This window comes from Etheostoma cragini, chromosome 13, assembly GCF_013103735.1.
Source record: "Etheostoma cragini isolate CJK2018 chromosome 13, CSU_Ecrag_1.0, whole genome shotgun sequence".
Lineage (NCBI taxonomy): Eukaryota > Metazoa > Chordata > Actinopteri > Perciformes > Percidae > Etheostoma > Etheostoma cragini.
Genome location: NC_048419.1, coordinates 7,264,982 through 7,276,097, shown reverse-complemented (window position 1 = coordinate 7,276,097; position 11,116 = coordinate 7,264,982). Strand labels below are relative to the sequence as shown.

At 38.6% G+C, this 11,116-nt stretch overlaps 2 protein-coding genes across 4 annotated transcripts in view; one reads left to right on the top strand and one right to left on the bottom strand.

Annotated features, from left to right (window-relative positions):
* LOC117955458 overlaps positions 1 to 205 on the top strand; it is a 15,971-nt gene extending 15,766 nt beyond the window's left edge. For both annotated transcript variants that reach the window (XM_034889988.1, XM_034889987.1), the window contains one exon: positions 195 to 205. The gene's annotated coding sequence lies outside the window, so the exon portion shown is untranslated. The remainder of the gene's footprint in view (positions 1 to 194) is intronic.
* Positions 94 to 4,001, bottom strand: LOC117955462 (RAC-beta serine/threonine-protein kinase A-like). Of its 2 annotated transcripts, XM_034889996.1 has the most exons (6): positions 3,796 to 4,001; positions 3,417 to 3,631; positions 3,247 to 3,334; positions 2,227 to 2,329; positions 2,024 to 2,110; positions 1,903 to 1,988 (listed from the first exon to the last, which is right to left on the bottom strand). In XM_034889996.1, exons 2-5 carry the CDS (start codon positions 3,572 to 3,574, stop codon positions 2,031 to 2,033), a joined length of 429 nt encoding a protein of 142 aa, XP_034745887.1. In that variant the 5' UTR covers positions 3,575 to 3,631; positions 3,796 to 4,001; the 3' UTR covers positions 1,903 to 1,988; positions 2,024 to 2,030. The 2 variants fall into 2 exon arrangements, with proteins under 2 accessions (XP_034745885.1, XP_034745887.1); XM_034889994.1 differs by having other exon boundaries at positions 94 to 2,110; positions 3,796 to 4,000.
* Positions 4,002 to 11,116: the final 7,115 nt, after the last annotated feature.

Here is an 11,116-nt window from a genome sequence, read left to right as displayed (position 1 = left end):
AGGATGATGGGAAAACAGCAAGTTGAGGAGTAAAACAGGAAAAATTGATTTATTTTTTTCTTTCAAACAACAGTGGTGATAGAAGACTCTGTGTGTAATGGGAATTTGAGCAGGTTGTCTGCACAAGCTCTGTATTTATTAACAGTGCCTCAACAGCGTTGCACCAATACAATGTTGGGTGCATTTTACAATAGATGGGAAGAGTTGAAAATAATAATAAAAAATACATCCCTGCAAGTCTCCATTGCACTCAAATGAAAGAATCTCACAATGGACCATGTTCATGATATTCACAGCTTCCTAGAGGATTTCTTAGCTCTCCAGCTAATTTATGATTAATCAAATCTAATGGAACAGTCAAGTCTTCAAAGCAGCAGTGGTGTTTATAGACTGGAACATTGTAAGCACAATTACAAAAACATAACAGATACACATTAGCCAGGAGAACATTAAAACAAGTGGATTTTCATCCACAACTTCAAACTTTTTAAGTATCAAGCAGGTAAAGTTTAAAATGGTGAATTTTGATCTGAGGAAAGACTACTGTAATAGAAAGGCTACTAATATATGTTATAACATAGGTATAAGTGCATTGGAAATATTACAGAAGTAGCTTTGAATGCTAAGAAAAGATGAATGAATATAAAGAATATGAACATGAACAACAGTGCTAGAATTCGGTTTGGTGCTTTTTTCCCAAATAGTAGTGTTGATAAAACACCAGAGTTTCAATACAGATACAATACCTTTTAAACCTTACTTCGAGGGTTTCTACATTTTATTTCTTATTTAACCAAAGTAAAAATTCTCCAATGTTAAATTTAGTTGAAACACATGCATCCACTCTAGAACTTTGTTGAAATTAAATAGTCTAACTCTGGCCAATGTTTGATGTAAATCTGACCACAGAAGGTTACAAGATTATAAATCTGACCAGATATTTGATACCAGCTTTTGGTATTTCACAATTTTTGATACTCAGTGCAACATACACATATCCATGAGATGTTAAAAAACAATAAGCACTGACACCAATCCAGGAAGCCTTACGCTACATTATAAACATGGTCCATCTGAGAAAATTGAGGTTTGCTTTAAATTACTAAGTGCTTATTAGTCCTCTTAAATCACATGGTGTATATTTTGCTGATAAAAAAAGATTTAAAAAAATAGAACAAAATTCTTAAAAAATAACATACACCTTGTGCATTAAGGTATTCCCAATTTCCATTAATTGATGTGTCACACTTAACAGATTTGTTAAAGATCAAAGTTTGAGATGAGAGCAAACTAATAAACAAGTGATGTGTTTTCATTGCATACAGTTAAAGGACAGCCTCTATCTCCAACACCTCATCTTCTGCTCAAAGCTTTTGCCCGTGGAGACACTTTGATAATCATGAATTATCAATGAATCTGTTAATTCATGTTGGGCAAGTGTTGTATTAAGACACATACAACACCTCTTGATAAACATATGACATCCAGTTTGGACTTGATGCCCTCCTTTTTCTCAAAAATAAAATAAAATAAAAAGATCCACACACACCTAATAGAAACACCCAACAAACTGCCCCGCAACTTTCTCATATACAAACCTGGCTATCACCAGTTGTAACAGCTAGTTCTGATGAAGAGCACTTGGAAACATCATGAAAGAAACTGTTCATGAAGGCCAAGAAAAGAGAGTGCTAAAAATTATCACGTTTTATATTGAGAAGCAGCAGTAGTTAAAGGCCATCCAAAGGTGCTTCAAACAGTTGTTTTTCAGTTGTGCTGATGAATTTGTGAGGTCCTGAAGTCCAGTTTGATACAGTACAGTCAGAATGTGGAGGCTTTGAACCGTAGTGTTGACCGAAGGGGCTTCTATAAAACAATATGGCCGCTAGCTGAGGCACTTTGATGCTGTGATCATTTTATAGCTATAAGGATGTGGCCAAGGTGTTCATGCCTCATTTGTTTTGATATGTGTTTGTGTGTGTGTGTGTGTGTGTGTGTGTGTGTGTGTGTGTGTGTATTTGTGAGTGCTATCACTCTCTTATGCTAGCAGAGTAGGAGAACTGCGGGAAATGCGCTTGCTGGCCAGGGTCCTCACAGTCCAGACTGTTATCTGTAAGAACAAGAAAGCAGAAATCAGTCGTCGCTTTTAAGTCAAGAACGTGATCATGGAAAGTGGTGGATCAGGGACTGACACTGATTGACGCTGTACAGTCAGGGGATACCCACACTTATCTGGAGGAGTGAGCGTGATGGTCTGTGCTGTGAACTCATCATCAAAGTACCGGGTGTCTGTCTCTGATGTCACTTGTGGTTTGAACAATGGGGTAAGCTGGCGCGGGGGGAGAAGATTGGTTAAATGGTTTGGACAAAGGTTTGTGACACAAGCCGCATTGTTCACATACTGCCTGTTTACTTTGTGCATATCTGAAGCATTAAACATATCCACTGGGATCAGGGCTGCATCATTTCTTACTGACTCTGAGATAACTTTTTGAGAACGTTTAATTAACATAAACTTAACTAAACATGGCTAAACGCAATATGGTTACTGTGTTGTTAATGTTAATTACACTGTGTGTACCAGTGGACAAGCTTTATTGGGTTTTCTTGGAAACTTTCCACTATCGCTGTAATTAAAAGTCTGGAAGTATAGTAAAGCTTTCTTTATTGGAATAAGTAATTATATAAGAAGTCCATTATGTCTGTTTTACGTTTTTGTGAATCATTTAATTTTGCTTCCATCTGTTGACAACTTGACACAAAAGAACAATAACAATTATCTCAATACTGATCAAGTATTGAAAAGACAATGTGGGTAAATGTGTGTGTTTTAAGGTAAATTTAGATTCAGAAAATAAACAAACTGACATAGCAAACACACACACACACACACGTATAAATAGATAGATATACAGTATATAGATAGATATGTACATGTATATCTATCTATCTGTCTATATATATATATATATATATATATATATATATATATATATATATCTGTATAGTATTTCCTTTGATTCTAGGTATTAGAGATGAATTTAACCTGCTCTGTATTTCCAGCAACATGGTTAACTTTTCACTACATGTGACTGGGAGCAAAAATTGGAGGTGATAATTATTAAAGCCTGATAAAAGTGTCTAAAATCACAGATAATATGGCTAACTAAGCAATCATTCAGGACATCCTGTTTTTGTGACTAAAAAGCAAACCCCAGCTTCACTTCCTTTGTTAGACTATCTTACCTTCTTTTGTACCACATCCTGCCAGTTGATGATGATAAAAAATTTGTGACTCATTACTTCTTTGGCATCAGTAGGACCTCCACCCAACCTGTCAGTCCAAAAAGATCCTGTAAGGATTAAGTTATTGTATCCAAAATAATTCACAGAGAGGAACAATCTGGGTCAAATACCTTTGTTTGGGGTCTTTCTTGAGCAGGCCAGCCAACAGGGACTTGGCCTCGGGCGACAGATTCCTGGGGAAGCGGATTTCCTCCATGAGGATGAGCTCAAACAAACGCTCATGGTCTTGGTTGTAGAAAGGCAGACGGCCGCACATCATCTCATACATAACTACACCCAGACCCCACCAGTCCACCGCCCGGCCATAGTCATTATCTTCTAGGACCTGAGAAACAGACATTTGCCTGATTACAATTCTTAACAATGGCAGTAAAAAGTGACTTTAAATTTGCAGACTTCAACATTTACAGTGTATTTGGCACACATTACTTAACAGCACACTTCTCTAAGCCAAATCTATATTTCTCTTTTCAGTTTTTTTAAACTCACTTTTTGTGAGTAATATAGATTTCCCACCAGCCACCATGTCCAACACCAGGGCTCGTATGTATAAAGCGGATTAAAACTTTGGTCACTTAGTTATGAGTGGCCAGCAGATGGCTGTCCTATAGCACAAAAACAGAGAATGTGATGAATTAGTAGTAGGGAAATTAAATTAATTAAAAAGCAACAACTGTATGTAATTCCAGTGTATTTGGCCAGATATCATGTACAGTGAATATAAAAAGTCTACACACCCCTGTTAAAATGTTTTTTGTAATTTAAAGATAAATCATGTCAGAACACACCGTTAATGTGACCTATGATGTGAACAATTCAATTGATAAACACACTGAAATCTTTGAAAGGGAAAAATAAAAAATGAAAACGTCCAATAACATGGTTGCATAATTGTGCACACCCTTGAACTAATACTTTGTTGATGCACCTTTTGATTTTATTACAGCAGTCTGTCTTTTTAGGTAGGAATCTATTAGCATGGCACATCTTGAAGTGGCAATATTTCTCCATTCTTCTTTGCAAAAGTGCCCAAATCTGTCATATTGCGAGGACATCAACTAGGCAGAGCCCTGTTAAGATCAACCCACAGATGTTCAATTAGATTCAGGTCTGGGCTCTGGCTGTGCCATTCCAAAACGTTAATCTTCTTTTGGTGTCTAATTTTTTAACATCACAAAAACCTGGCATTTTAACGTGTGTGTAGACTTTTTACATCCACTGTAGTTTGCCGTGTGCAAACAAAATCAAAATCTGCAGTATGCAAAAAAACAAAAAAAAAACAGATGTCTTTTACTGATTCAGAGGAAATCTCCAGTATGCCTCAGACTAGTCACGCTTTGCCAGACCCTCCTCCAAAGCGCGCTGAAGGAGAGTCTGGCTACTCCACATAGCATTCAGGTATGGAAGAAAAACATACTCTGTTTTTAATGGCATTTCTTTAACCCAATCAGAATCATTATGGACGATTCCAAACACAGCTGCTGCGAGAGAAAACTCAGATTGGAGACACAGTCTAGCTAGCTGTCTCAAATTACCATGCAGAGATCTGAGGAGCAGTCAACAATAGTCCTCATAAACCCACCAAACTTTAAAATTCCAACACAAAGAAAGCAGAAGGAAACGGAAAACACATGCATCCGGGGCAATTTCTTGCAGCACCGGAGCAATACCGGAAGTGTAACGCAAAGTATATAGACTAGCCTCGGACAAACATCCATGCTTGGACAAGTCTACTTCGCCACAATGCAAAGTGCTGGAACAGTCAGAACAATTGTGGCTTGCCGTTGTGGCCAACAAATAAAAAATAATTTCACTTCTGAAACACTCTCTCTCTCTCTCTCTCTCTCTCTCTCTCTATCTATATATATATATATATATATATATAAACATATATATAAACATATATATATATATTTATATATATATATATATAAATAAACATATATATATGTATAAACATATATATATATACATACATACATACATACACATACAAACATACATACATACAGTATACACATACATACAGTATATACACTAACATACAGTATATACACATTCATACAGTGTGTACACACATATATACAGTACAGGCCAAATGTTTGGACACACCTTCTCATTCAATGCGTTTTCTTTACTTTCATGACCATTTACTAACTATCTATTATCACTGAAGGCATCAAAACTATGAATGAACACGTGGAATTATGTACTTAACAAAAAAGAGTGAAATAACTGAAAAAATGTCTTATATTCTAGTTTCTTTAATGTAGCCACCCTTTGCTTTTTGATAGTGCTGCAAACCCTTAGTGTTCTCTCAATGGTAGTCACCTGAAATGGTTTTCACTTCACAGGTGGGCCTTGTCATGGTTAATTTGTGGAATTTCTTGCCTTACTAATGGAGTTGGGACCATAAGTTGTATTTTGAAGAAGTTAGGATGACAGCCAACAGCCCTATTGGACAACTGTTAGAATTCATTTGGCAAGAACCACTCAGCTAAGTTAAGAGAAACGAGTGGCCATCATTACTTTAAGAAATGACGGTCTGTCAGTCCGGAAGATTGTGAAAACTTTGAATGTATCCCCAAGTGCAGTTACAAAAACCATCAAGTGCTACAACAAAACTGGCTCGCATGAGGACTGCCCTAGGAAAGGAAGACCAAGAGTCACCTCTGCTGCTGAGGATAAGTTTATCTGAGTCACCAGCCTCAGAAATCACAAGTTAACAACAGCTCAGATTAGAGACCAGATGAATACTACACAGAGTTATAGCAGCAGACACATCTCTAGAAAAACTGTTAAGAGGAGACTGCGCCAATAAGGTCTTCATGGTCAAACTGCAGCTAGGAAACCACTGCTAAAGACAGGCAACAAGCAGAAGAGATTTGTTTGGGCCCGAGAAACACAAGGAATGGACATTAGACGAGTGGAAATCCTGCAGTGACATGCAACATCCCATCCAGTTTGCGTTTATAAGGGCTATTTGACCAAGAAGGAGAGTGATGGAGTGCTGCACCTCCGTAGTCACCGGACCTGAACCCAATCGAGATGGTTTGGGGAGTGCTGGACCGCAGAGTGAAGGCAAAAGGGCCAACAAGTGCTGAGCATCTCTGGGAACTCCTTCAAGACTGTTGGGAAACCATTTCAGGTGACGACCTCTGGAAGCTCATCAAGAGAATGCCAAGAGTGTGAAAAGCAGTAATCAGAGCAAAAGGTGGCTACTTTGAAGAAACTAGACTATAAGATATGTTTTAGTACATAATCCCATGTATGTTCATTCATAGTTTTGATGCCTTCAGTGATAATCTACAATGTAAATATTCATGAAAATAAAGTAAACGCATTGAATGAGAAGTTTTGTCCTGTATATACATATATAAATATATATACATATATACACATAGTATATACAGTGAGGAAAATAAGTATTTGAACACCCTGCTATTTTGTAAGTTCTCCCACTTAGAAATCATGGAGGGGTCTGAAATTGTCAGTCGCCCACGGCTGTGGAACGCCCTCCCAGAAACCCTAAGAAGAGCCTAAAGACACTCTTATTTCAAAAGGCCTTTTAAACAGTCATTGTTTTAAATTTAGTTTATGGTGTGTTATTATTGCTTGTTTTTTTTATTATATTCTGGAAAATGTTTTTAACGCCCTACAAATGTAGCACTTTGAGATTTCTTTTTGGAAATGTGAAGGGCATTATAAATAAAATGTATTATTATTATTTATTATCGTCTACTGTGATGACAGACATAATCTAAAAAAAAAAAAAAAAAAGAAATCACAATGTATGATTTGTTAACTATTTATTTGTATGATGCAGCTGAGAATAAGTATTGGAACTTCTATCGTCTATCAGCTACAATTCTGACCCTCAAAGACCTGCTAGTCTGCCTTCAAAATGTCTAACTCCACTCCATTTATTATCCTAAACTAGATGCATCTGTTTGAGGTTGTTAGCTTCACAAAGACAGGTGTGTGGCCAAGACCAAAGAGCTGTCCAAAGACACTAGAGACAAAATTGTACACCTCCACAAGGCTGGAAAGGGCTACAGGGAAATTGCCAAGCAGCTTGGTGAAAAAAGGTCCATTGTTGGAGCAATCATTAGAAAATGGAAGAAGCTAAACATGACTGTCAATCCCTCTCGGACAGGGGATCCATGCAAGATCTCCCCTCGTGGGGTCTCAATGGTTCTAAGAAAGGTGAGAAATCAACCTAGAACTACATGGCTGTGTAAAAACATGGAGGTCAGGTGTGGTAGTCGCTCTGTTACTATATATATACCCGACAAACATCAATCTGCTTAAACAATCTCTCAACAACAAATATGCAAACATTATTCGCAACAATTAAGAACTAATTGCTCACGGTATTTGTAAATGTGCTGTATTTGTATAGCGCTTTTCCAGTCTTAACAACTGCTCAAAGCGCTTTAACATCTACAGGAAACATTCACCATTCACACACATTCATACACTGTGGCCGGGGGCTGCCATACAAGGTGCCACCTGCTCATCAGATAAACATTCACACACATTCACACTCCGATGCGCAGCACCGGGGGCAACTCGGGGTTCAGTGTCTTGCCCAAGGACACTTCGACAATGACTGCAGGGGCGGGGATCGAACCACCAACCTTCCGATTGGCAGGCAACCGCTCTACCACTGAGCCATTTATCTGTATAAACAAATAAACAAGATATGTAGTATTATTAGAGACTACTCATGCCCCAAATTCACACAGCAAACTTACCTTTTCCAATATGTACTCTCCCCGAGACACATGGAGGATCCAGAGAGTACTCAGCAACGTCCTATTGACAGCTTGATGCACCCTGAGGAGGCCAGTCCTGGCGGGCGTCTGCAGCTAACCCCGCCACAGGGAAAGCCATCCACACCACAGGAGACCTCTTCTGGTGTGGACGTCGTCAAATTCAACGCTACCCTCTTCCAGCACTCCAATTCTGGCCATCTGAACACACCGGAGGACATGACAGCCGTCCGGATCTCAATGGAGGATCATCCACTGTTTAACTCACCAGCGGCAGAAACACCAGCACCGGGTAGATTTGCTGCAACGAGTAACGTTGCATCTCCAGCGCTTCCCACGAGTAACACCGGCAGTGACCATACGCTCTTGAGAACATCCAGTGTCCAACACTGTGTGTTGGACACACAGTGTCACAAGTGACAAACACTGCTTGAATTCATCAGACAAACACGTGTACAAGAAAAACAAGCGTGGGGAAGTAAACAGAGCCATCCGTAAGAACCGGAAGTGGAAAGTCTTTCCAACTGTAAACAACTCAAGGATTATCTGGGATCCGAAAGCAAAACCAAAAGGCCATATTTGGCGGCCACCAAAACATACGGAGCTTAAAATCCAAAAGTGATCAAATAAATCATATATTACTAGAATGATAACTATCATGATAACTCTTCATCCGCTGCTCTAATAGTTCCGGGTTATGATATTTACCGAAGGGACCGAACTGATGCAAAAGGGGTTGGAGTTATGATATATGTAAGAAACACCATCCGTTGCAATGAGATTCAATTGCAAAATCCATGTGATCTAGAATGTGTAGCCTTGAATATGATTCTTTCGCCTCAGTTGTCCTACACCCTTGTAGTCATTTACCGATCACCTTCCTCAAACATCAGCTTCTATAAAAAACTCAAGACGGTATTATGTCAACTTGATTTTAAGAAAGAAATAATCATAATGGGTGACTTCAATTTAAACTGGGAAGATAAATCCTCAAGAATGAAGCTCAAGCAAATTACTGATGGTTTTAATCTGGTCCAATTGGTTAAAGGTCCAACACGCATAACAAATAGCACCAGTACCCAAATCAACCTTATATTTAGTAACAAACCAGAAAGGATCACAAAATCATTCAATATGATAACTGGGCTATCAGATCATAATATGGTGCTTATATCAAGAAAACTCACTTGCAGGCGGTTTACAAACACTGGCAATAAGGAATTTTTTGTATCCCGAAAAACAAACAAGAGGACTTCAAAGCATCCATAAAAAACATAAATTGGGATGAGCTACTTCCTGAAAATGATTTAGAAATGACCAGTCAAATGTTTACGGAAAAATTGCAATCTACAGTTAATTAGCTTTCTATTAGAATTAAATATAAAAACAAGAAACAGGGTCTTCCCTGGGTGAATGAGTCCTAAAATTTATGAAGGAGCGGGACAATGCTTTAAAAATACCCATAAAGTCAAAGATGTCCCAGAATAGGCATAACTTCGTTAGGCTAAGAAACAAAGTAACTAGTGTAATGAGAAAAGCAAAGGCGGACTTTTTCACCATAATTATTAAAAATTCAAGAGATAACTCAAAAGCCATATGGAAACAGATTCAAAAATGAACCGGTCAAAACATTAGTATAACTAAGCCAATTGTACTAAAAGCAAATGACACAATCTTGAAGTGTCCAACCAATGTGGCAAAGGCCTTTAATCAATACTTTGTTGAGTCAGTAGACACTATCGCCCAAAGTTTTGCAATACAACAAAACAATCCGTATACAGCTAATACTACACAGCCAGCACTAACACTAAGTTCAGTATAAGAGGATGAGGTTATAAAAACAGTTAAATCTCTCAAACCCTCAAGGGCTAAGGATGTCTATGGTATGGATACACTTATGCTGAAAGAGATCAGCTCTTCAATAGTTACCCCACTAACACATATAATCAATACTTCACTGGCCCAAGGATGGTTTCCAGATTCATGGCAGCCTGCTGTTGTGGCCCCTGTATTCAAAGGTGGTGACCAGCTACTGACTTCCAACAGCCCATCAGTGTTGTACCTGCAGTATCCAAGGTATCTGAAAAACCGATTAACAAACAAATCATCCACCATCTCAACAATAGCTTTTTTCCACTGCATCCAATGCAATTTGGATTCAGGGCCAACTACTCGACTGAAACAGCTACATGTTACTTCATAGAAAAAGTTAAGGCATCACTGGATAAAGGCGGGGTTGTTGGGGCTGTGTTCCTTGACTTAAAGAAAGCATTTGAGACAATTAATCATAACGTCCTATTGTATAATTTACTGAATTTTAATTTCTCTTCAAGCTTGGTCAATCTTATCAAATCTTATCTCTCACTCCGCTCTAAACATGTCAAAATTGGTACCCATAAATCTAACCCACTTGGTCTTTCCACCGGGGTCCCGCAGGGATCCATACTTGGCCCAACCCTTTTTAGCATATATATTAATGATCTACCCAACGTTTGTGGAAAGTGTGATATTTTAATGTATGCTGATGATACAGTTATTTTTACTCATGGTAAGACTACTGAAGAGGTTGCAATCAAGCTAACACATGTGCTAGTGAAGGTTACATCCTGGCTTAACCACTGTTGTTTGCAACTGAATGTTTCCAAAACAGTTTGTATGTACATTACCAAAGGCTCCCACATAGACGCAGAGAAAGACATTTCCATTTCAAGACACAGACTAATGGTTGTCTCTGAATACAAGTATTTAGGAATGCACTTATGGCGTTTTTCCACTGCTGGTAACAGCTTGCCTCGGCTCGCCCCGCCTCGGCTCGCCTCGGCCCATTATACTTCCGTTTTCCATTGCAGATTGAGTAAAGCCTCAGCGTGGCTGGTCACTATAGCAACGCGTGATGACGTAATTTTCAGCGGGGGCCACAACAGCACGTCGGCTACTCGCCGCAGCCAGAAGAAATTTTTTGTTTCAAAAGAAGCTGAAGGAAGCAACGAAAATCACCGCTAAAAAAAACAGGAGTTTGGGAATACTGACGGAGT

Coding starts and splice junctions, on each gene's coding strand:
- LOC117955462 (XM_034889996.1), bottom strand. CDS start 3,574: ATGTATGAGATGATGTGCGGCCGTCTGCCTTTCTACAACCAAGACCAT. Junction 2,330..3,246: donor AGGATGTGGTACAAAAGAAG/GTAAGATAGTCT, acceptor CCCCCGCGCCAG/CTTACCCCATTGTTCAAACC. Junction 2,111..2,226: donor GCTCACTCCTCCAGATAAGT/GTGGGTATCCCC, acceptor TTGTTCTTACAG/ATAACAGTCTGGACTGTGAG.